The sequence below is a fragment of the Pseudomicrostroma glucosiphilum genome, assembly GCF_003144135.1.
Source record: "Pseudomicrostroma glucosiphilum strain MCA 4718 unplaced genomic scaffold BCV69scaffold_4, whole genome shotgun sequence".
Lineage (NCBI taxonomy): Eukaryota > Fungi > Basidiomycota > Exobasidiomycetes > Microstromatales > Microstromataceae > Microstroma > Microstroma glucosiphilum.
In genome coordinates, this window is record NW_020289916.1 from 680753 (window position 1) to 704475 (window position 23723).

General features: G+C 56.2%; 9 protein-coding genes across 9 annotated transcripts; 5 read left to right on the plus strand and 4 right to left on the minus strand.

The window, feature by feature from the left end:
* Positions 1 to 45: 45 nt before the first annotated feature.
* Positions 46 to 919, minus strand: BCV69DRAFT_281839 (cytoplasmic dynein light chain). Its single transcript, XM_025492132.1, has 4 exons — positions 617 to 919; positions 494 to 514; positions 368 to 385; positions 46 to 222 (listed from the first exon to the last, which is right to left on the minus strand). The coding sequence occupies exons 1-4, from the start codon at positions 876 to 878 to the stop codon at positions 179 to 181; spliced, it is 345 nt and encodes a 114-aa protein (XP_025349094.1). The 5' UTR covers positions 879 to 919; the 3' UTR covers positions 46 to 178.
* A 1723-nt stretch (positions 920 to 2642) lies between these two features.
* Positions 2643 to 3848, minus strand: BCV69DRAFT_242159 (hypothetical protein; the record flags this gene model as incomplete). The annotated part of the gene is made up of 1 exon (XM_025490027.1): positions 2643 to 3848. A coding segment is annotated over one exon (1206 nt), but the record flags the coding sequence as incomplete, so codon positions are not given.
* Positions 3849 to 9295: 5447 nt separating this feature from the next.
* On the plus strand, positions 9296 to 10170 carry BCV69DRAFT_246948 (hypothetical protein; the record flags this gene model as incomplete). Its single annotated transcript, XM_025490233.1, has 3 exons — positions 9296 to 9429; positions 9511 to 9903; positions 9978 to 10170. Coding segments are annotated over 3 exons (720 nt in total), but the record flags the coding sequence as incomplete, so codon positions are not given.
* A 326-nt stretch (positions 10171 to 10496) lies between these two features.
* On the plus strand, positions 10497 to 11867 carry BCV69DRAFT_286969 (hypothetical protein; the record flags this gene model as incomplete). Its single annotated transcript, XM_025493540.1, has 3 exons — positions 10497 to 10533; positions 10683 to 11023; positions 11094 to 11867. The coding sequence occupies 3 exons, from the start codon at positions 10497 to 10499 to the stop codon at positions 11865 to 11867; spliced, it is 1152 nt and encodes a 383-aa protein (XP_025349097.1).
* Positions 11868 to 12676: 809 nt separating this feature from the next.
* On the minus strand, positions 12677 to 13156 carry BCV69DRAFT_281843 (hypothetical protein). Its single transcript, XM_025492133.1, has one exon. It carries the CDS (start codon positions 12900 to 12902, stop codon positions 12690 to 12692), a length of 213 nt encoding a protein of 70 aa, XP_025349098.1. The 5' UTR covers positions 12903 to 13156; the 3' UTR covers positions 12677 to 12689.
* Positions 13157 to 13392: 236 nt separating this feature from the next.
* BCV69DRAFT_311637 (hypothetical protein) lies at positions 13393 to 15619 on the plus strand. The gene is made up of 2 exons (XM_025494873.1): positions 13393 to 13579; positions 13663 to 15619. Exons 1-2 carry the CDS (start codon positions 13455 to 13457, stop codon positions 15548 to 15550), a joined length of 2013 nt encoding a protein of 670 aa, XP_025349099.1. The 5' UTR covers positions 13393 to 13454; the 3' UTR covers positions 15551 to 15619.
* A 103-nt stretch (positions 15620 to 15722) lies between these two features.
* BCV69DRAFT_281845 (DUF862-domain-containing protein) lies at positions 15723 to 17902 on the plus strand. Its single transcript, XM_025492134.1, has one exon. It carries the CDS (start codon positions 15822 to 15824, stop codon positions 17766 to 17768), a length of 1947 nt encoding a protein of 648 aa, XP_025349100.1. The 5' UTR covers positions 15723 to 15821; the 3' UTR covers positions 17769 to 17902.
* Positions 17693 to 20124, minus strand: BCV69DRAFT_281846 (P-loop containing nucleoside triphosphate hydrolase protein). Its single transcript, XM_025492135.1, has one exon. The coding sequence runs from the start codon at positions 20113 to 20115 to the stop codon at positions 17953 to 17955; it is 2163 nt and encodes a 720-aa protein (XP_025349101.1). The 5' UTR covers positions 20116 to 20124; the 3' UTR covers positions 17693 to 17952.
* Positions 20125 to 20720: 596 nt separating this feature from the next.
* On the plus strand, positions 20721 to 22386 carry BCV69DRAFT_238350 (CRAL/TRIO domain-containing protein; the record flags this gene model as incomplete). The annotated part of the gene is made up of 3 exons (XM_025489959.1): positions 20721 to 20933; positions 21081 to 21555; positions 21638 to 22386. Coding segments are annotated over 3 exons (1437 nt in total), but the record flags the coding sequence as incomplete, so codon positions are not given.
* Positions 22387 to 23723: the final 1337 nt, after the last annotated feature.

Genomic DNA, 23723 nt, shown 5'->3' on the forward strand with positions numbered 1-23723 from the left:
TGATATGTATACAAGCTCCCTCGAAGTTCCTCCCTCTATCCCCTCCCTCCTTTGACCACACCCGCGGCTCCCTCCTCCTTCCTTCTCCCCCTTCCTGCTGCCCTCCCTCCCTTCCTTCTTGAGACTGAGACTCAAGGTCGCTTGCTCCTTGTAGCAGTGACGGCAATCTCCCGCCCTCTCAAGCCCTCCAGATGAGGAATGCAATCTTGCCAAGGTAAAAGTCTGCTGGTGTGTGCAATGGTAGATGAAGCATGTGGAGGGGAGGGGGAGCCAGACGAACAAAGATGGGTCAGTGTCCAGTACGATGGAGCTGTACCTCGGAGAAAATCGACTTGTTGTGGACACTGCTGTGAGCTGGGATACTGACAAATGAAGTGGTTTGTTTCTGTGATGGGAAGAGAGGTGGGGAGGGAAAGGAAGTTGTATTGAGGGAGCGACAAGGGATGAGGTCAGTAGAGTGAGGAGCGCGAAGCTCAATGCAGTCATCGCTCACCATGTGTGACATACGATCCGACTAGGAGATTGCAACAGAGAGTATTTGTAGGTGAGGGAGGCCTCATCGGTCAGCTCTCTACCCCTTAAGCTTGTCAGCCTACCTGCTGCGCCAAATACTCACAATTTGCTCCCACTACGGTATGCCAAGTAGGTCCACACTGTCTGTCCATCTCCCTCTTGATATGAGCCGCAATATCCTTCTCGACTGTGAACTTGTTCAGTGCATCTTGAGCAGTATCGACTGCAAGCTGTTGCATTTCGTCAGACATGTCTACATTCTTGATGACGGCCCTGGCTGCTTGCTGCTGTTGCTGCTGAGCGGGAGGAGCTGTAGCGCCAGAGCTGGAAGAGAGGTCTGCATGGTGTACACCGTTGGGTACCATGATGGCTATGTGAGGTACGAATAGGTGATGGTGTTGGGTGTCGCGATGAGGTTGTGAAGTAGACGCAGCTTCTCCTCGTCGTCGTCGTCTTGACGGTGATGATCGTCGTGGTCCCTTGGCTGCAGCGGAAAGGGAAGCGTGGGGGGCCCTCCGACTCACATCAACACTCGACGAGGAGCGCGCGCGCAACGCGAGGCTGCGAGGAGACAAAGGCGACGACGATCAAAGGAAGAAGATCTCAAGTCGCGGCCTTGGCTCGTTCCATCCCTGTCTTCTGATCCATCACATCCAACAACGTCGTGCGTCGGTATGGCTGTAATGCCACTTGGTACATCATGCAAGACGTCGTATGCCCATACACTCTGATGCTCGATCTGCCTGTACGCTAGCTGGCCTCTTGTCCCCTTGCTCCCCTTTTCCCCCTGTCCTCGACCACCTTCCTTTCTTCCTTCCTTCACCCTCCACACTCACACACACAATCTCAGGACCCTTCTGCCCGCCCGGTCCTCCCCTCTTGGGGAGAAACTCTAACCGAGAAAAGCGGTTCCTGGTAGGTCCACAGATGCATCTTTCTCTCCTCTTTCGAGGAGCAGAACACCCATCACACTCCAGTCCTCCCCTCCTCCTTTCTATGCTCTACTAGGCCTAGAAAGGAAACCCTTATAAAGTGGGGGGAGGGATATCCTTTGGGATACTCGCGCATTCTGTGTATCCTGCAACTATCATGCCTCGCAACTGTGAAAAGGTTGTGGGGAAGGTGGGAGCGGGGAGATGGGATGTGTGAGGAGCTGGATGGTGGGACATTTCAATTTTCCCTTTTTTGCTCGTCGTTTGGAATACATACATCTTTCATACCCTCTTACTTCAGACGTCTCTGCATTTGACTGGATCACATTCGCGCAGTCTGAGAGGAAAAGACAAAGAAGGGAATGGGGCATTGTGGCAGCAGTCAAGAATGCAGAAGATCAAGGATGGAAAAGGAAGCAACGGGTACTGGGGCGAGATGGGGTGCAGAGGGAAATGTCCATGGCCGGGTACGGCGAAAGACACAGGCAAGGCGTCAAAGGGAACAAAAAGGTGCTTGCAGAGATGCAGCAGGAGATGAAGCGAAAGATGGGACGACGAGAATGGGGGAAAGTGAAAGAAAGGTCAAAGTGGGACGACTAGTAGCAGGAAGTAGAGTAGTCTTGCTGCTCAACTCTTGGAAGGCGCACTAGGAGCTTTCCTCGTAGGGGTAAAGCTCACACTTGCCCTCCTGGGAGGCACCGTAGGTGCAGGAGGAGCGGCTCTACTGCTCGTCTTGCGCGTCGAAGAGGGAGTACCTCTAGCGCTACCGGTACCTGTACCACTGCTGTTGCTGTTGCTGAGGAGGGCTGCAGCTGCATTGCCCGAGCTCGAGACGGGTGGCATTCGCTTGGTGGCTAAGGGAAGCGTAGAAGGCTTGATAGGCGAGGTGGGCCTGGAGTGGGTCTGCTGACTCAGGCTCTGGCTCAGTGGACGAGGTGCAGGCGTTCTGCTTGAAGTGGGAGTGCTGAAGGGCCGGCTGCCGGTAGCAACCTTGGCAAGGGCAGGGTTCGCAGCGGCCTTGGAAGGGACAGCTCTCTGTGGAGTGTTGGCTGCGCTGATCGACTCTTCTCGGACTGTGGCAGGGGTTGCAACAGCACGCTTGGCGGCGACTGCACTTCCGGACGTCTGCTGACCGTTTGCAGAGGACGAGGAAGTGGCGCCAGGCTGGGTACTGCTCTGAGCAGCATCTCGAATGGTTTCAAAGGCCACCTGAGCCCACATTGGATTGGGAGGTCGAGGTGTGTGGATCATCTCCGCCATAGCCTCGATCCATTGCACCTTCTCCTCATCCGTATCAGCAAAGAAGGAAATCCTCTCACCGTCTGCAAAGGTGATTCGGAATGACCTCGGCACGTTGCACGACTCGTCGGACTCCTCGGTGACATTATACTTGTGGATCACAGCACCACTGCGAGTCTTGGTGGAGGCTCCGTTCTTCCTGACTGGGTCAGAGCTATAAGGATCCCAGGCTTCTTCGATCTTCTCAGCCTTGGAGAGATCGATCTTCACCGTGGGTCTCTTGGTGATTTCGTTGTAGCACACCAGGTACGAGCTTTGCGCCTTGACAGGTCGTCTTCGCCACGTGCTGCAGTCACCGCCCTGTTGAGTCAGAGTCCCTGATAGCCTCTCTCCACCGTGGTGCCACTTGGCGTACTGCATACCTTTGATACACTCTTGCATGTTCTGCGGCAGCATCTGCTTTGGTACACTAGGCATAGGAGGCAGGTAGAACAAGGTGATCTTGAGCGTTCCTCGACTTGAGTTGACGTTGCGTGAGAGGTTGGAGCCAGAGCGAGAGTCCACACTGTTCCGTGAGAGGGCAGACGGAGGGTCGGCGACGCCATACACTGGCAATTCTAGGGTGAGTGCTTTGCCCAGGCACTTCGAGGCCACCTTCTCAAAGACGATGTTGACCTTGCCAAGAGCTCCCTCTTGATTCAGGAACGACATCAGAGATGGCTCAGCAGGCTTTTCTGCCGCATCGGCGCGACTTGCCTGCTTCTTGGGACTCCGGAGAAGTCGGCTCATGAAAGACTTCTTCGTTGGGCTTGCTGGTGGTGTGGCTACTGCTGCCGAGACCTGTCGCGATTTGGCAGCCTGAATCAGGTGAGCATCCCTCTGAACATAGAGGGTCAAACTGAATTCGAGATTCTTGTGTTGAATCAGCTCAAATTCCTGCTTGATGGAACTGACTGACCCTTGGCCTGGTCTCAGCGTTGACATGCCCGTCTTGACGACGTGAAGACCATTGTCCAGGATGGAGAAGAAGCGCGTGGTGGCCACGAAGGGGACGCCGAGGTTAGCGGGCTGGAATGACTCGACAGAAACAAAGACTTTGCCCGCCGCCTTCTTTGGATTCTCGCTCGCACGGTATGCTCGCATCTCCTCTGCATACTCGTTGATGTCGCTGGGTCGTCGCAGCTTCCTCCAAGCTTTGCCAGAGTCGACATCGCCTGCCTGACGGGAGTGAGAGACCTTGTCGTCCACGGCTGCAGAGTAGGTCCCTTGGTCCTTCACGTTATATGGGTTGTCACCCTCGCGGAAGATTCGACTAATGTCTCGACAGAGACCATTGCCAAAGCCGACGTCTAGAGCTTTCTGTACGCTAGTGTCTAGATCTAGCTTGTCCAATTTCAGTCCCTGGTCAATGCTGGCGCGGGTGCGCGTAGTGGTGAAGTCCGGAGCTGAGACATCGTCTTCGCCCTTTACAGCTGCCTGTTCTGCTGGTCGAGCAAAAGGGGAAACTGCATCACCGGTGCTGACGCTGCGCTTCCTCAACGCCAACTTGCTCCTCCTCTGGCGCAGGATGAGCTCTGAGGTTGCCGAGCCAGAGACACTGGGCGTGAGCCCACTTGTCGATGCCTCAGACGTTGGCGTCACTGTGGAGCTCGATGTTGCCGTGGAAGTTTGCGTCAGAGGGGCTTCGCTAGAGGCTAATGACGCAGCGGCTTGTGTCGGTGTAGTTGATACGTCATTCTGATAATCAGAGGGCTTCGACCCCTCTGCCTGTTGGGCAAGACTCTCGCTCAGCTTCTCCAGAGGGCTGGCATCAGCCCCGATGGTAGCTTCCTCGAGGGCAATGGGCCGCGGCTCTTGCCTCACCTCGAAGCTGGTTGCCTCGACGTGGGGACGAGGACCCGCGGTCGGTCTCTGAGGGACAGTCGACAAAGTCATGCTCTGAGCGGGTCGAATACTGCCCGCGGGCGCCGATGGACGGCCCTTGAGAGGCGCCTCGCTGAGACTGGAGGAAGAGGGCAAGGACGTATCTGCCAGGTCGGCCATTGCGGCTGCTTCCCTTTCGGCGGCCTCGGCTTGAGCTCGCTTTTGGCTTGCAACTCGTTCCAGCACCGCGTCTCTCGAAATGTGCGGGCGTCCCCCGGCTCTGCTGCGCGAAGTCGTTGCGACCGGCTGAGAAGGTGCCACTGGAGACAATGGAGCTTGTTCAACCTCTGGCATCCTTTGACTGTCGAGCAGAAGTGGGCTCCAGCTTGGAAGGGTCGGCAGTGTAATGCCAAGCGTACTCGAGTGCGTGTTTCTGCCCTGCGACTCCCACTCATCAATTTCGGAAGGGGGTGGCGGCAGGGCTCGAGCCAAAGCTTCAACGGCCGGATCTGCGGTTGAAGACCTGTTGGGCTGCTCCAAACAAGTCTCGTCAGCGCTGCTCGTATGAGAGACTGATGCTTGTGCTGGAGCGGGGGCGGTATGTTCTGACTCAGACATTGACGCTTGCGACGGAGATGCTGGAGACTTTACGGTGCAAGCAGCAGATAGGCGAGCGGCAAGGGAGCGAGCAGTCGCGGTTGCCGGTCTACTTGCAGGGCTGCTAGGGCTAGCGAGCATGCTCGGTTGGCAGGTCTGTATTGGGGTAGCAGGAGATACATGGGCTGGCTTGGCGAGCAGATCGGTTTGCAAGAGCTCGTCGACGAGGCTGTCAATGCGATTGATGCCTCCAAGGGTAGCGATGCTGGTGTCACCAGGAGGTGAGCTTGATTGGAAGCTTTTTCCGAATGTCAAGGAGAACTCCTCCATTGGCGAAGAGGCAGGAATCATAAAGGCTGGGCTAGAAGGCTCTGCAGCTTCGGAGGCCTCCGAGGCAGAAACTGCTCGGGACTCCGTCGAAGTCAAGGAGCAATTGTCTTCATCGTCGGTAGGCAGATCCGACATCTCCGGGCTCGACGAGGCGCTAGCAGTGTTGTTGACCATCATGACTCGCTGTTGCTTGACCGTCCCTCCATTGGTCAACCAGAACTCGGAGTCCGATACTGAGTCCACTGAGTTGCCTCGCTGCTGCTGCATTTCTGAGGCCGTCTCTGAGGGATCGTCACCGTTGAATCTCAGACTGCTGCCGGCAAAGCTGCTCTCGCCATCGAATTCTTGGACGTCCAGCTCGTCGTGGAATGTAACAGTCTTGCGTCTGCCTGCACCAGGCTCTTCGCAGTCACCATCTTCGCGGTCTCTACCGGGTTCGCGAGGGTCATTTGAGCGGTTGGCTTGAGCCAAGCTTCGGGGGGTTGTAGCTGTGTGAGTCCGGGTGGATGATGAAGCGCCGCGAGGCGTCAGCTCGGATTGTGCATCTTGCGTAGGATGCTGTCGGCTAGGTGTCGATGGCGGTGAGCTCAAGTGAGATCGCTGCATTCTCTTTGGGGAAAGAGAGATCGATAGGGGTCGCGTCCGGGGAATGTTCTCCGTTGCATCTGGTGACTGGGGGGCATTTGGCTGCTTGAATGGACTACTGGATACATATGAGCTCTTCGTCAGGACCTCGAATCCTCTACTCTGTCGCGGGGCTTGAGCACTGGGGTGTAGACTTTTGCCAGGGCTGCTCGGGGCAGAAGTGTATTCGTTGAGCTCAGGAGAGCGTGGCAAGGCATCTGAGCTGCTTGTACCTCTCGTTTCCGCTGCAACACCAATGCCCAGACCTACGCCCATCCTTGTAACAGTGGGCGACGTGGGAGTATCTTGAAGATTGAGGAGGGTAGCTTGACTTTCCGTTGGCTTCTTAAAGGGGCTGTTCGAAACATACGCACGACTACGTAGGGCATTTGGGTCGAAGGGACGGCTAGGCCTCGAGGGACTGCCGCTCTCTGATGTACTCAGGGCTCGACCATGGCCACTGCTTTCGCTTGACGGACTGAGAATCTCTGGTCGGTTGGGACGCTGAGATGACCAACCACTGCTCGAGGCGACAAGGACATCAGATTTGGTGGCGATAGGTGAGGAGGACATCTGAGCCACGTCTTGAGGGGGTGACTCTGCTGATGCGTGTGTCCAGTGAAAGATGTAGAGGTCGAGCGCTTGCTGGCTCTTGCAACAAAGTGGGATAACGAGGTCTTGAAAGTTGAGGATGAGAACCAAAGCGGAGATGAGTACAATAGACAGAAAGATCCGGGACGGAGTGTGACGTGCGGCGGCTGCTGTTGAGTGACGGAGGAGCGAAGTGTAGATCTTGGCTCAACCAACACTCGTCGCGACTGTCACGTGGGTCTTTCCGTCTGGTGCCGCGCAAGGGACCCCCCCCCCCCCCCCCCCCCCCGCCCCCCGGCTCCCCTGCGCCCCGCTCTCTCGGCCGAGGCTCGGCATACGATGCACTTGGTTCGCTTCCCATAGCAGAGGACCCTTGACCTCGGCAGCAGCAAGTGGCAGTTCCCCGATCATGGAGGATGAAAATACCTACCGTTATCTTGGGAGTCGAGATCAGACACCACCAGCGCGGAATTTGCCAGTGCTCTACCCTTGCCCACGCCGGTCTCACTCTACCATTGCCTCACTTTCCGCAGATCTGTGGTCATACGGGGAATCCGGCTCTCGGCTGATCCTCTTTACGTCTGAGGCAGGCCTGCAGAAGCACGCCAAAGAGATACAGTGTCCTGAGCAGCTCCAAAGCCAAATGCCGATGACTTGGCTCACCCAGGTTGCCGCTGCTTGCCCTTCTGCACCTACCATGATGCCGCTGCTACCCGTCTCCTTGCATTGTGGGGGGCTTGCAGAGACTGATGGGAGCGGAGGCAGCTGTGCTCACGGCCATTCAGGTCGGGTCAGGCGTCTCCGAAAGCCGCCCACAAAGTTTCGAAAGTTTGGCGACGGATATCTCCGCTAGAATTTCCTACCTCCGCTTGAAATAGAATCGGGCACAACGTCGCTTCCCAAGCGAGATGATGTCGAGGCCCCGTCGGATTTTCAATACGCGGGCAGAGGAGACCCAAGAGTCTGGGACGGACTGTCAATCTCACTCGCTTGCCCGTTTCCAGCTGCGCCTTGCTCTCCTCTTGCCCCGATGTAGGTGCAATCTGGTGCGGAGCGATTGCCGTTGCGACTGGCCAAGGACCATCTGAGACACTCCCGGCGCGATGTCTCACGGAAGAAAGGAGCTTGATGTCTCTGCCTCGGCCTGACAGGAAGATGCGCCGAGCCAGACGGAGTAGGCAGGAGCACTGTCTGGGCCCGATGGAGGCATTTGCTTCCATGTAGGGCGTTGCCCTCTCCATCTCTCCCCCTTTTGGATGATCAGACCCTTCCTTCCGTGTTAACGTCAATACCTCGTTGCCGTTCTGTTTTCCATTACGCGCCTGTCATCCACAATCATATCATCGCGACCTTATCATCACTTCCCTCGAGTGACTGGCTCGTCTCACGTCAACTGCTCCACATCTCTCGGATGGAGTTGCTGCGCCTCGCACCTGTGACTCGAAAGCTGCAAGTGTGAATTGGAAGTTCGAGGAAAGACGCGCCAGAGGCAGAGGTGCCTCTACCTCGCCACAGTCTTCGAGGGCATTGCTCGTACCTCATTCACGCGCCTTGCCTCTGGCCTTGGCTCATGGCAATGGCACCCTCTTCTAGAGGAGCCAGTCCTGTCCCAGAAGGCAGCAGGCGAGACGACCTTGCAGCTTCACCTTCTGGAACAGAAAGTGAGCCGAACAGGGCAGGTCAGGACCAAGTGCTGAGTCCCTCGACGCAGGCAGAGCAACCAGGAACCGCACATTCAATCCAGTCTGCATCCACCGCGGACTCCCTGGGACCATTATCAGATGTTCCTCCTCATCGCTCGATCGCGGATGCAGAGTCAAATTTACGGCTCGAAAGTGCCAGCAACGAGGTACAATCGCGGCCACGTCAAGAGCCCCTTGTTTCTTCGACTCCGCACTCTTCTCTTGCCTCATCACCATCATCCTTGAGACGGTCGAGCTTCCATCATAGCTTCCCGCCAAGGCACGAAGAAGAGACAAGCACACTCAGTACAATAGCGCTTCCCTCGGCTCGGCAACGAAGATCCGAAAGATCAGCTGAGAGCCGCTATTACGGCAATGCCCCTCTTCAGAGTATGGCGCAGCCACACACATCGTCGCAGCATCTCAGCTCCAGTCATGACCTCGCGGTGTCACCCACAAGTTCCTCATTTGTCCCCATCTCTACACCGCCTATACCTGGTGAACGCTCAATAAGGCATCCTCGACGACGGTCTTCGTTGCCCAATCGGAGTCCAGACGTAGACTGGAACAGGCCTGACATGCGACCCACTGTCAGCGCTCTAGACTCTTCAAGGCGGGCTTCCACTTCCGGTGTGTCGACCAGCAGCAGAGGGAAACGGAGGAGGGAAGACGATGGCATGGGAGACTCTTCTCAGAGCACACCGCCTAGTCAGCGCGCAGGACCCTCGACGAGAATATCTTTCAGTGGAAGTAGCGGTATGGGAAGCCGGCAGAGTAGTTTGACGGGCAGTGCTCGGGCAGACAGCAGTCGTGATAGGCTGCCTCCTATTGACTTGCACGAGCGGTGAGTACACTGCCCATTGCATGGGCTTCTGTTTATGGGTGAACTGACTCTCTATACTCGCCCTTTGCTGTGACAGTCATTATCACCTCATCGTAGTCCAACAAGTGACATGTGGATGCGCGTTCGGCAGTAATCTACTCTCTCGGGTCCCGTGCTCTCCCCCTCTGATTCTCCGGCTGAAGGTCAGCGACAGTGAAGGCAGGGAAATTTCCAGGTGAGTGAGAGCGGGATAGGGACGCCTACAGAGGGCATCCGTGGTGCAAAGCGCTGACGTCCTCCCTTCCTGTTTCCATAGTTATGATGAAGAGCCCTTCCTCGTCTGCCAGGCTAGCTTGGTGACCGAGCAAGGCGAGCCTGCAGACCTGATCGCGCCTGTAAGGGCACCGAACTCCTCTCTGGGGATGTCGAGAGAAGCTCGGATGCAGACTCACCCCTCCGAACAGCGAGCGACACCATCGTCCAGCCTGAGCCGCTCTGCGAGTCCTTCACTTTCTTCGACTGCCTCGACTACAGTCGCGCCAACTACGGGAGTGCGAATGCTCTATGGTAGTCTCGTCGCGAGCCCGCAGCGTTTTCGACGGCCTGTGGAAGAGGGCACCTCCTACGCAACATATTTTATCTTCCCAGAACTATGCATCAGATCCAGAGGAAGGTATAGGGTCCGCGCCTCTCTCGTCAGACTTCCAAAGTGAGTTGTATCAGGATCCCTTGAGTGTAGAACGGGTCAATTGACAATCTGTGCATCCCTCTTCAACCCAACAGGACTCCCTCGATACCCTCACCAATGATACCACCCATCAATGAGCCTTCAGAGGCTCTCACAAGCATTGACACAGACGTCATCCAAGTGGTCCTGACGGGCGACTTCGTGGCTCCCTACACGACCGACATCACCCGCTGGTTCGCCAGACAGGGTGCAGCTTTGACGCTTCCTGCCAGCGAAAGGCGCGACTGAGGGCGCCCACAAATCGGGGGGCCTCTCTGCTTCAGCTCACAGTAGAGGTAGATTGCGCTGAACAAGCTGCAACCCTCTCTGCAGAGGCTCTGTTCATTCCTTTGTTTGCGTCTCATCTCCTCATGCTGCTGTACCTGCTTACTTCCATCGCTTCTATAATAGTTTCATGCCCTTTTCCCTCCCTCTGCTTCTCTTTACTACGGACGCCCAACGTGGGCCCGTGCCTGCGCCTTGTGACTCGGACGAAGCTCGGCTTCCTTTTTCCCCTACCCTCCCTCTTCATCTCGCCATCGTCTACCACTTCTTCAGCGCCTCTCTCGGGTACCATGCCAGAGAAGAGAGTCTTCGTCCTCGGCTCGGGAGGTTAGTATGAGACTCTGGCAGAAGGCTCCGGCCCTTCCTTACATTCTGTCCGAACCTCTTGCGAAATCAGCTAAAGCTCAGCACAGGCTAATCATCCTCCTTCTCGCCTATCTCTCATTTCAACATTTCCCTCGATACTCTCATCACAGTCATTGGCCTCAGTGTCGCACTCGAGCTTCAAATTCGCGGCTATCGTGTAAGCATCATAGCTCGTGATGTCCCTCCCAGTGCAATCTCAGAGACCGAGGCCTCGGGTACGGCATCCCCGCTTGACTCACAGGACTGGGCTTCGCCGTGGGCCGGCTTCAACTGGTGCTCTTTCGCTCCTTTGGAGGACAAGGAGACTCAGAGAAGAGATAGAGCTACATTTGTGAGATGGTTGGAGATGGTAGACCGGAGAGAGGTGCCAAGAGAGACCATGGAGCTCGTGCCTTTCACAAGCATCACGAAGGGCGAGAGGGATTTCTGGTTCGAAGATCTGGTGCCCGATGTGAGTACAGCATTCGTCGCAGATCGATGGTAAAGTGAACTAAGCAGCTGAATTGCCCCTCTCATGCCAGTTCAAGTACATTCAAGACACCTCTGCCTCTGCAGGATTCACAACTGTGACGTACAAGTCGTTCGTAGCCTCTGCTCCCGCCTATCTCGCATATCTAGTGTCCGAGCTTCTTCATCCCAAGAATCCTTCTCTTGTGCCCGTGGAGTTTCATCAGAGCTCAGCTTTCTCCTCACTGGCGGAGGTCTTCTCCCATCCCCTGCTCTCATCCGAGAAGGAAGAGGATGTCCTGCTCGTCAACGCTACAGGGATGGGGTCGCTATATCTATCTGATGTGGCCGACACCTCAGTGTACCCTATTCGTGGCCAGACAGTTCTGGTCTCGGCTCCATCCTTCAAGGCTGCTCCTGTCTGCGTCATGTCACTGCAGTACGATGAGCCAACATATGTCATCCCTCGCGGAGCCAGCGGTCTGGTGATTTTGGGAGGAACGTTCGAACATGACGATTCGCACCGGGGCATCAGACAAGATGCTACCGAGAGGATTCTCAAGGATTGCCTTTCTATTTGCCCTCAGCTTCTGGCGCACCTGCCAGACTATGAGAAGGTCATACAAGAAGATCCAGAGGCCTGGAGGAGGCTCGAAGTAGTCAAAGTCAACGTAGGAATCCGGCCAGCGAGAAAGGGAGAGACGAGGGTAGAGCTCGACGCCGTCAAGGACAGCAGTGGTAGATTACGACCTGTTTTGCACGCGTATGGTGCCGGAAAGGCTGGATATCAGAGCAGCGTTGGAATCGCGCAAGAAGCAGCTGATTGGGCTGACAGACACTTTGGATGATAGCGCATCAACACTCGACTCCAGCGTCATCACATCGCAATGGCCATCACAAGCGAAGGACGACACTGGTCCGACGTCCCTTGCGAGCGTCGACCGCATACTTCGCTCGGAAAGCTGCCATACGGAGACAAAGCTCACCGATGCTCGGGATGCAATTTGGACAAGTGTGACAGGACGGCGGACCGACTGTCAAAGCGCAATGCGTCCAATCTGCCAGTCATTGCCTCTGGATGACCACTCACGCCATGCTCGGCTTCGCCAAGGGACTTCCGAGGTGCGGTTCGTTTGTAGCATGTGTCGAAGCAAACAGGCGCAGAAGCGCCGCTTCGCACCATGTGCTAAATCAGATACGAGTGCCGTTGCATCTCTCGCGACCTCTTTGCGGTATAGCAACATTTGGTCGGGCCGGAGCAATCAGACCGGAGATTTCGACTGTGGGCACGGTGATCCAGGACCCAGGTTGCCTCGCTGTGTGGAGTCGAAGCAAAAGCAAAGCCTAGAGCTGAGGGTTTTAGGAAGACAATAAGAGGTCTTACCCATTCACTGGGAAAGGAGCCCATCCAAGACTATCTGAAGCTGGACTTCGACACCTCTGTACATCCTCTGCTGACGCAACAAGCGCACCTAGCAGCCTCCTCGCCTCCTTTCCCTACTACTCCTCAAATTGCCCTCCAAATGAAATTCAGTCTTGCACCACTCGCCCTTCTCGTCGTCGCCACAGCCTGGACAGCGGGAGCGACACCTTTGCCTGCATCTGCCGTCCGCTTGTACATTCGAGGCACAGCAGAGCCTTACACCGGTCTAGTGGATAAGTCAGATTTGTCAACGCTCAGGAGGGAGAAGAAGATCGACGACGACCTCTTGGTGAGTTGAAGAGACGAGACGTAGTCCCTGCTCGAAAGGTGGCCACTCGCTGACAATCCAGAGCATGGAACTAAATTCTGCCAGCCTCGCTTCGGAAATTTCTTCAAGAAGAAGAGCAAGGCAGGGCCGAAGCTCAATGCCGACGGCACCCAGAAATCGCGCTGGTTCCATACCGAAGGGGAAAATCTCTCCAAGTATCGCAAAGGGAGGGCATGGATGGACACCCAGAAGTGCATGGCGTGGAATACGAGGGAGGCTTGTACGAAATGGTAACGGCTCCTGTAGGACAGCCGCTGCGCCCCTGTGCGACTTACCTACCCCAGCTCTCGCTGCTTGTACACCGCAGGAGTAATTCCACCGTGATATGTCCGTAGTGGACTGCGCCAAACTCGTAGCATCCGTTCCTTCTGAGAATCTTACATCCAGACAGGAGATCCTTCGTTGTGCTGACAGCTGCCTCAAACGACAGGCCACCGGTGATCCCCGCATTGCTGTTGCCGCCGCCGAGAGCCGGTGACGGAAAGGGAGGGTGAGGGTGTGGCGGTGTGGCTGAGCGGAGCCAAGGCCAGCCAAGTCAGGTGGAGCAGCCAGGCCAGGACCAGATCACCAGAGACAGACAACTTCCTTGTCTGCTTCCGATCACAACCCCCTGATCCCAGCATCTCTTCTCTCCTCACTACTCACGACTAGCTCTCGTAGAGCACCATCACTGAATCACCACCGATGTTCAAGGCTGCAAACCCGTACGATGAGATCGTCAACAAGGCCACCGCAGAGACGCTGACCAGCGAGAATTGGGAGCTCAACCTCAATGTATGCGACAAGGTCTCAAGCGAGGGAGAGACTGGGTGAGCAACAGATGCAATTTGACGCGCACATAGAGCACTGTACTGACATCCATGATTATTGGCCGGTGACGTGCCTCTCTTAGCGCCCGCAATTGTCTGGCAGCCATCCAGAAGCGCATTATCCACCGCAATGCAAACGTCCAGCTCTACTCACTCACACTATGCGATGCCCTAGCGAAGAACTGTGGCGTCGAAGCCCATAGAGAGTTGGCATCTCGTACCTTCACGCAAACGCTACAAAGGGTAGTGGTAGACCGCAACACCCACGAGACGGTCCGCAAGAAGACCCTGGAAATGATCAAGGAATGGGCCAAAGACTTCAGCAGCGACGACACTCTGGGGATGGTTGGCGAGACAATGGCTGCCCTCAAGGCCCAAGGATACAAGTTCGACGATCCTGTTCAGCAAGATGCTCCGCCTACTGAGCCCAGTTCGGATCTTCTCAGAAAGGAGGACGAGGAGCTGAGGAGAGTCTTGGAACTGTCCATGAAGGACGTCGGGGGACGAGGCAACTACAGTGATAACGCTGTCGGAGGTTCATCGAATGCTGCTGGCTCTTCGAGCTCTGCTGGGTGGGCCAATGGCGATAGCCGCGGTCAATCCGGTAGCGCTGCAGCTGCGCTACTGGACAAGTCCTCGCCCAATCCAGATGCAGCTACTAGCCAGACTCAGCAAACCAATCGCGCACAGCCAAACGTTGAGCATAATACTTCAGCCTCCCAAGCATCTGCTGTATCAGCAGCTCCTACTCGAGTGCGAGCTCTGTACGACTTTGCTCCTTCGGAGGTGGGGGAGCTGGCCTTCAACAAGGGGGATATCATTCGGGTACTCGATTCTGTCTATGAGCACTGGTGGCGAGGCGAGCTACGAGGTGAGGCGGGAATCTTCCCTGTCAACTACGTCGAGATCTTGCCCACGCCCAGTCCTTCTGAGATCCAGCGGGAAGCAGAACAGGAGGCTAGGATCTTCGCACAGGCTCATGATATCGATCGCCTACTCGGCCGACTCAGAAGTCTTGATCCTGCCAGAGAAAGCCTCGCAGACGATGAAGAGCTGCAGGATCTCTATCAGGCCTCTCTAGCGATGAGACCAAAGATCGTGAGGCTCATTGACAGGTATTCGAGCAAAGTTGAGGAGCTGCGATCGATGAACGAGAAATTTGTAGAGGCGAGGAGCGTCTTTGATGGCATGATGGAGAGAAGCCTGGCTCAGCATCAGTACCGAGGGCCTCCTGGCAGTGCAGGTCCAGGGCCTGCTGCTTACGCGGGGGCGAGACCGGGCTATGCTCATTCTCAGCAGGGTGGTGCGCCGCCTCAGCAAGCGGGGTGGGAGGCTCAGCAACAGCAGCAACATCATCAGTATGCACAGCAGCAGGGCTATCAGAGCTCTCCTCAGGTGTCATCTGCTTCCGCAGGTCCGCCTTATCAACAGGCCGGATACGCTCCGCCTTCGCAACACGACCAGCAGGGCTATGCCCAGTGGCACGCCCAGCAGCAGTCTCACCCTCCTCAACAGCCTTCGCATGGCTACCCTTCCCAAGCTCAGCAAGGTCAACCCCAGGACCAGCATGGATACGCCTCACAGCCGCCTCAGAGGCAGACATCACAGCCTCAGCAGGGTCGTTCCTCACAACCGCAACAGGGTAGCGATCCCTACCAGCAGACTCACCTACAGCAGACTCAGCAGCCATCTCAGTCGAGCCAGGGCTATGGGCACGCAGATCCCCGATCACAACAGTCGGCGTATGGAATCAGCAGTCAAGGTCCTCCTCAGCACATGGGAGGAGCTCCTTCGTCGTCATCCTCTTCCCAGCAGCAGCCTCCTCCCAATGGCGGTGCTGGCTATTCCGGTCCTCCAGTACCAGTGATCGTCCAAGAGGACGAGAAGAAGCGTTTGTTTGAGCAGGCCAGGAGGGAGGCCGAGGCATATCATGCAGCGTACGGACCCGGTGGTAGTGGCAGTGGCCAGTAGTTGATAGCCCTCATGCTCTGTGTAGTACATAATGATGACATTGCCTCGCCTTGAGACCGACTGTGAAGCTATCTGGGATCTCCCCGTTCCGCCTGCTTCTCTTGGCGTTTCTCCACTTGACGTGCCGCCACTCATTCCCCCTTTCCGCACAGCCTGGTCGGCTCTTCCTCCTCACTGAGCAGGCCGCGTCAGCACATTTTGCCTCACTTCTCCCCTCGTTCTTGTCTAATAACCCTTTTCAGACTATAGACCCCTTTAGGGCATCTCGAACATGGCAGAGGAAATCTCATACCCGGTGGAGCTGTACGTCTACGACCTGTCCGGCGGTCTCGCACGTCAGCTATCCGCCAGCCTGCTCGGACGACAAATCGATGCCGTATACCACACGAGCATCGTCATCAAGTACAGCACTCCCCGGGAATTCTTCTTCGGACAGGGCATCAGTGTGACTTCTCCTGGTGGCAGCCACCATGGAAGGCCCATGGAAATCGTCCCGCTCGGCAGTACCAGCATAGACGAGGAGACGTGGAATGAGATCCTGCAAGATCTGAGAGGGCGGTATACCCCAGCAGCCTACAATCTCATGACCAACAATTGCAATAATTTCTCCGACGAGGTGGCCAATATCCTGGTGGGAAGATCTATTCCGGCGCATATCACATCTCTTCCGTCCGACTTCCAGAATGCTATGGGAGCAACGGCGGCCAGGCGTGGCAATGGGCCAATGGCTGGTCCAGCTGGACCCTCGCCCCTCCTTGGACTGATGGACCAATTCAATCAAAGGGCACAGGGTGGTTCCTATGGTCAGCAGAGTGCTCCTGCTGCCGCCTTAGCCTTGGGCTCAACTTCTGGTTCACCACCTCCTGCGAATCTCATCGACATCACCTCGGCACAGCACCTCAATGAAACACTACAAAGGTGGAATTGCGCTGTTGTGCTGTTCACCAACACAAAGACCTGCCCTCCGTGCAAGATGCTTCACCCGAAGTTCGTAGAGATGGCGAGGGAATATTCAGCCCCTGTACAAGCATCCTTGAAGAAGCATAAGAACATCGCATTTGTTGTCGTGGACTCATCACCGGCCACGCAGACACTCATGGCCAGCAATGGGATCAGGGGGACACCTACGCTCAAATTCTTCGTGAAGGGCAGGGAAAGGCACAGCTTCAGCGGAGCAGACGTGGCAGAGCTGCGCTCCCAAGTCGACTTGACCCTCTTTGAGATCTGGGTGGCCCACCCTCACACGCAGCTGAAGCCTCCTCTGACGTCGAAGAAGAGCATTCCGAAAGAGTACATTATCTCATCTTCTATACCCAATTTTGCGTCGGCGGTCAGAGTGCTGGACGAAGCCGTGTCTGCTCTCAAGACTAGCGACTTCAAGGCCAAGGCAGATGTGCAAGACTGTCGCAAGGTCATTGCTAAGCGCGTCGTACCCTGGCTAGAGGCCAGATTCGGAGCGAATGGCGACCCCAAGAAGGTCCTGACGCAGGAAATTGCGACGGCCTGGAAAGTGGCATCGCGGATACTGATGGAGAAGCTGCCTATGACGGCCGTCTTCCCACTGATTGACATGCTTCGCGTTGCAACTCTCGACGATACTGCGCTCCTGGCACTCGGCGACGTTCCCAAGACGACGATCCACCAGGCGAGCAAAATTCTCGAAGGCGCAACGGATGGGACTTCCAATCGACCTCTGTGGCTAACAACGCTCCGTCTAGCAGGCAACGTCATGAGCAACCCCTTTTCCCTCGGCACATCCGAAGACTTCGAGCCGATTGTCTCCCTCATCTTCTCGGGGATGCTGCAGGAGGACAAGGCCATCAGGAACGCCTCCTCCTCTGCTGCTTTTAACGTCTGTCTCTTCAAGACCAAAGGCCGCGTAGACTTCATCGAGCGAGATGTAGCTGCGCGCAACGGCGACTCTTCTGACAGTGGGGTGTTGTTGGGTGAAGACTTTGACACTCAAGCCCTCTCTGCCCTGGTGCATGCGATTGAGAATGAACACGAGTCAGTGGAGACGCTCCATCGACTTCTTGCGTGCGTATTTCAGCTGCAGTACCTCTCAGAGCATTACGAGGAGCACAAAGAGTTGCTCGAGGTTCTGGACCTTGCGACGATACTCGAGGGCAAAGAAGAGATGGAATTGCTCAAGGGCGCTGTAAAAGAGGAGGAAATTAGGACGCTATTGAAGGACTGTGCTAGGCTTTTGAAGACGTAGATGGAGTTCAGCGCGGCCAAGGTCAGAATTTTGTAGATACCCAAATCATAAATACAGGTCAATGCTCAAGTGTATTGCAGCGATAATGAAATGATCACAGAGTCGCAGCTCTGACACTCTGGTTTGCAATCCGAACCACGCCATTCTCTCTCTTGCTTTCCTTCTCTCTTCATCTTCTTCCCCTTCAATCCCTCATCAAGGCATTGACAATATGCTTGACCTTGAGTTGCTTCAAATCCGTGTACGTCTGTCCCACGCCCACAAAGTAAATCGGCAGTCCCGTGACAGAAGTGGCCGTCAATGCCGTCCCCACTTTATCATCAATGGTATCAAACTTGGTAAGGAGCATTCCATCCAATCCTCTTGCGTCTTGAGCACTCTTGCCACTGAAATCCCTTAGAGATTTATCAAAGCGGGTGAGCTGATCGACGGCTTCATTGCCCACTAGGGCTTCACCGACGAAGATGACACGGTCTGGCTCATTGGTTGCGACGAGCTTCGCAAGGGAGCGCATTAGAGGCTCGTTGTCCTGCATGCGTCCAGCGGTATCGATGAGGACTACATCGAAACCCTGAGCACGCGCATACGAAAGTGCAGAGGCGGCAATACCTGCTGCATCTTTCCCGTAGCCACGCTCGTAGAGCTCTAGCTTCTGCCCGCCAGAAGGGAGCGGCTCCTTCACTTGAGAACCGCCAACATTGAGTTCACCCAGATTGCGGACGTGCACGCGCAATTGCTCCACGGCACCAGAACGGAAGGTGTCGCAGGCGGCAATGAGGACTCGCTTCTGATTTTGCAACAGCCAGAAGCACACCTTGGCCAGATTGGTAGATTTACCTACTCCGTTCACTCCTACGAAGGCGAGAGCGTAGGGCTGGCGGGTAGTGGAAGCTGGGTCGCCCTTGCTTGCTTGGCGTCCGAGCTTGTCGTTGATTTCCAGCAGGAGGTCGGTTGAGTTGCGCGGTGTGAGAACACGGGTTATAGCGTCTTCAAGGGCTAGCCTGACTTCCTTCTTCACCGAGCCAAACGTAGAGAGCGTCTTGCCCTCTAGGGAGCGGCCGACGGATGCGCACAGACGCTGGGCTACATCGGCGGCTACATTCTTGGACTGCAGGTGGGATTGCATCGCTGCCAGTGTGGGCTGCAAGTCGGCTTGTGTGAGCGAATGGCCGGAACCAGTCAGACGGGAGAAGAGCGAGGTAGCTCCACTAGACTTTGAGGTGAGACCTGAGAGGAAGCCTCCGCCCGAGGTGGCTTTGCCATTTGTGACAGCCTGATCTTCCTCATCTTCCTCGTCTTCCTCTTCATCAGACGCCTCCTCGTCTCCGTTATCGAGTGCATCGGCTACCTCATACAGTCCGTCCTGTCCAACCTTGCCGAGACTCTTCTCGTCTACCCATCCTTCGAGAGTTCCCTGTTCCCTTTCATCTGCAGGCGTGGATGGTCCTCCGTCGTTGCTGAAGTCCAGTTGGCCTACATCACCCACCACAATGGCATTCCCATTCGCATCCCATTTTCTCATCTCCTTTCCAGCGCCGCCCTTCTTTTTCCCACCGGGTGATGCAGTGGGTGACTCAGCCCCGCCTCCAGGCGTGCCCACGCCACTAGAGACTCTACTACCCATCTTTCTCCTCGCTGCTGTTCCTGCCGGACCCCTGCTCCCACCTGGCCCAATCTCCACTCCCTTTAGCCGAGCCTTGAGTGCTTCAATGTTCTTGGCTATCGCTTGATCATCGTTGCCTGCAGATGGAGTTGCACCCTTCTTGCCTACCTTGTCAGCCGAAGTCTTTGGAGAAGCAGGAGTCTCTGCATTGGCAGCTCCAGCGGCAGCAATGGCTCCACCAGAGGACTTTGCTGCGCTGCGAGCTTGCAGGTTGGCTTCTCTTTCGAGCTTCCTGAGGGTCGAGGTGAAGATGGCGTCCCAGTCCTTGAGGGCAGCTGCGAATCTTGCCCTCGCCTCGCCTGTGAGTTTCGACGCTAGTGAAGCTGAGCCATCGCCACCTCCACCAATGGGCTTGGTATTGGCAAGGATAGCCCCGAGAAAGGGCTTGAAGAGGTCCAAGAAGAGGGCCCTGACCTGTGCCAGGAGGGCAGGTACGTAGGCCAAATGTAGGATACGCTGATGCACCGCCACGAATGCCAGGCCATAGTCGTTGGCCAATGACCAGCGGCAGGAGTAGCCACCTACATCGTACCGCTCATCGTCTGCGGATCCAGTGGAGCGCGATTCGATAAAGGCTGTGCGGACGAGAGGTCCGATGGGCGAGTTGGAGGCAAAGGTGGGAGTGAAGGACTTGGACCAGAGGACGATGCCCGACGTGTGGAGTACGGTGAAGTTGTCGAGCATCGTGGGTGGTGGTGGTGGTGGGGAGAGAGAGGGTGTGATGGTGGGCAGAGGCAAGACGTGGTCTGTGTCTGCCTTGATGGTTGCCTCTCCACTTGAGCGGATCGGAATCTGGGCCCTTTGACGAGTAGAAGCTTCTTGCGCCTGTGGGAACTGGCGACTGTCGCCCTGCGCTCCCGTCCCAGGTCCCGCATACGTCGGGCGCTTTTGGCCCATTGCCCCCGCCCTTCTTTCCCCGCACCACCACCCGGCCCACCGGCAGACGACGGACAGACGCACGCATGGACGTCGACGCCGACGTGCGTCCTTTTGCAGCATCCCTGCCATTCTCGCTCGACAGCCACTGGATACTCCTCTCATCCCATCACAATCCACCCGAGTGCATACACGCACATCCCTCGACGTCCTGCCTATACCCATCCACCCCGCCACTCCACACTCAGCCACGCCATCGTCCAAGCAAACCCACTTCACCATGGCGGGGAATTACGAGAGGACTCAACCAGGATATAGAGGTGAGTAGCGGGGCGCATACCGCATAGGTGGTCGCTTCCACCATAGTATTTGACCGTGGCGCTCACACTCTCACACTCGTCCGCCTCTGCAACGACCACACCCACTCTCCTCCTCCAACAGACAACCTAGATCCATGGCAGCAGCAGGCCCTCTTCGACCTCTGGACTCGCTTCTTTCGGCTGTGTCGGGTCCAACAAGGCACACAAGACTCGGCAGAGGATCTCAAGCCAAACAATTCGCCATGGAAGGCCTCACTGCCCAGCGATGCAGGCTCCACCTCGTCTAGAAAGGGCAAGCACCTCTCCGTCGACTCGGCTCTGAGTCCGACAGGCGAAAGCTCCTTCCCCGAGCTGCGCAATTCGCCATCCACTTCCTCTCAACAGGCAGCTGGGGGTTCTGCCGACACGCCACCCAAAGATGATGCAGTCAAGGCGCAGGTACAGGGCCAACAGGAGCTCAAGGAGATGCGCAACTTCCTGCACAAGTATGGAGGGCAGCGGCTGAGAAAGGTCTTCTGGCAGATGGTCAAAGGGGAGCATCCAGACGCCATCATGCTGCGCTGTCTCCGAGCCCGAAAGTGGGACATCGATCGTGCTTTGGCCATCCTGGGAGCTATCGCTGCCTGGAGGGTAGAGGAGAGGGTGGAAGAGATTGCTCAAGGGGGAGAAGCTCGGCTGGCACAGACGAGGGGAGGGATCAATGTCCACCAGAAAGGAATCTCCTATGCCCATGGCGCAGCGATCAATGGGGAGCCCATCTACATCATCGAGGTGGGTAGACACTACTCATCTTCACAGACCCAAGAAGAGCTCAAGCAAAAGATCATCCTCGATCTGGAGACGCTGGCGTCATTGATGCCGCCCCCAGTGGAACGGAAAGTGGTCATCTTCAATATGCAAAACTTCTCACTACGGAATATGGACTATTGTGAGTTACATAAGAACCCTGACGTGCGAGTGCATATGTGGGCTCACCTTCCTCACTGCTGCACCAACTTCTGGTCCACTAGGGTGCGTCTTCTATCTGGTCAAGAGTATGCAAAAATATCCCGAGACTCTCGCTCGAGTCTACGTGCACGCAGCACCTTGGATCTTCAAGCCCGTATGGGCCATTCTCAAGCCCTTACTAGACCCAGTGGTTCGCGAAAAGATCCGCTTGACATCGGACATTAAAGAGCTGGAAGAGTACATCCCACTAGATCGTCTACCAAAAGAAAGCATGAAAGGCGAGATGGATTGGGTATTCGAATGGGACCCGCCAGTGGAAGGCGAGAACGACGTGCAGCTGGACACTGCAACAAGAGACGCATTACAAGAAGAGTACTTTACGATTTGCTTTCAGCTCGAGAGGGCTACACGAGCAGTATCGCGCTGTCTAGATAAATTCTATGCAGAACGCGAAGAAGCACAAGCAGGCTCTGCCTCTGCTTCATCGGCGACTGGAAGAGGCCGCTACGACCGCCATCACCCCCCACCGCACCAGGAATCGGATGACTCGTCTTCGATTGTAGGGGGCGTAGAATGGGATGAGCCGGCGGAGCTGGCCTCTCTCAAGGCAAAGCGGGATGTGCTAGCGACCAAATTGCGCGTAATCTGGCTGCAGCTCAGGCCATACATGACCGGTGTGGTGGTTCAGGCTCGGTGGAACGTCATGCAGCCCGATGGGACCATCGTCTGGACATACCCAAAGTTGGACGGTACCGTAGAGGAGCAGAGATTTGGCGAGGAGACCAGTCTGCCTGCCCTTGCACGGAATCTGGATGCCATTCGCCAGTCGATGGATGATACAACCGCTGTTCAGGATCCGAACCCGTCGGAGGTGCGCAAGAGCCAGAAGAAGTCGGGGCAGCAACCCAGCGGCAATCACTCCGCGGTCGGCGCCGCTGCCCCCGCGCTTTCGTATCCAGGTTTACCGCCCACGGATAGGGTCAATTCGGCTGCCAGCAAAAGCGTAGAAGCCATGCCCGCTCTTGCCGACAGTACGCAAGGTCCCGCGCCGCTGACTGAGGAGAACCTCTCCTATATCGACAATGGCGGCAAGGTGGATGGGGTACCAGACAAATCGATAGTAAATGGAGCAGTCAATGGTCACAGTACCATTCCATCTGCACCAGTCATTACGCCTCCTGCAATGGACGGCGAGCGTCTGGAAACCTCCAAGATGGCCGTGGCCACCGACGCGGACTCAACGGCTCCTCTGCCTCCTTCGTCCGTCCGGGCAGACGGGTCGATGAGCTCGGGTGACACGCTTCGGGCCGGTCTAACAGGAGGTTTGCTGCCCCTCTCGGAGAACAAGAGTGGATTGAATGGCTCCCCAGCAGTAGCAGCGGGCGAGTCGGATGCAAGCGCAGTCTCCTCTTTGGACGAGGAGGAGCAAGAAAAGCGGCTGGCGGAGCTGCGGAGGTCCTTGGAGAGTACGGTGCCGGTGCATCCTCTCTCCAGGAATCGGTAGTATTGACTCCGAAGGCTCACGCAAGAGCAAGAGGGGACAAGGCGGGCATCGAATCCTCTGATGAGTGATAAGCTCGCCATATTTCCTTCACATCGCTTCGGAAGAGAGGGAAGCAAGACGATGTCCGGCCATGACCATGGCTATCTAATCTTCCCGTGTCACCTGCAAGACAAGACAAGGCAAAGCTCTGCTGTATATCCCAGTGCAATTTATACACCATGCACAATCTCGCGGTTGTTCTTTGAGCGTTGCGTGCACCTCTCCCTTTGTTCGAAGTCGTGTAGACAATTGACTTGTTTGTTTGTAGCAGTGAATGCTAAGGGGGGAAGGGGTTCAGCAATGGACTGACCGCCAAGGCCCGAAGCCCGAAGCGGGGCTCGAAAACCCTGCAACCGGATTGGCGGCGGTGATGGTGTGTTGCTCTGAGGCTGCGTGTGGTGCCTCTTCTGCCTTGCCCTCTTGCTCCCTTGCTCTTCTCACTTCGTCTCTCCATTGCTCGCGTCGAGGAGGACTTCGTCATATCTTCTCCTCTTGAACATTGTTCCTTCTGCTCCAGCTCCCTACCGAACGAGCGCGTATCAACGAGCCAGCCAGCCAGCCACTCAGTCCATAGCTCTCACTTAGCCACCACTTCAACCTCTGAA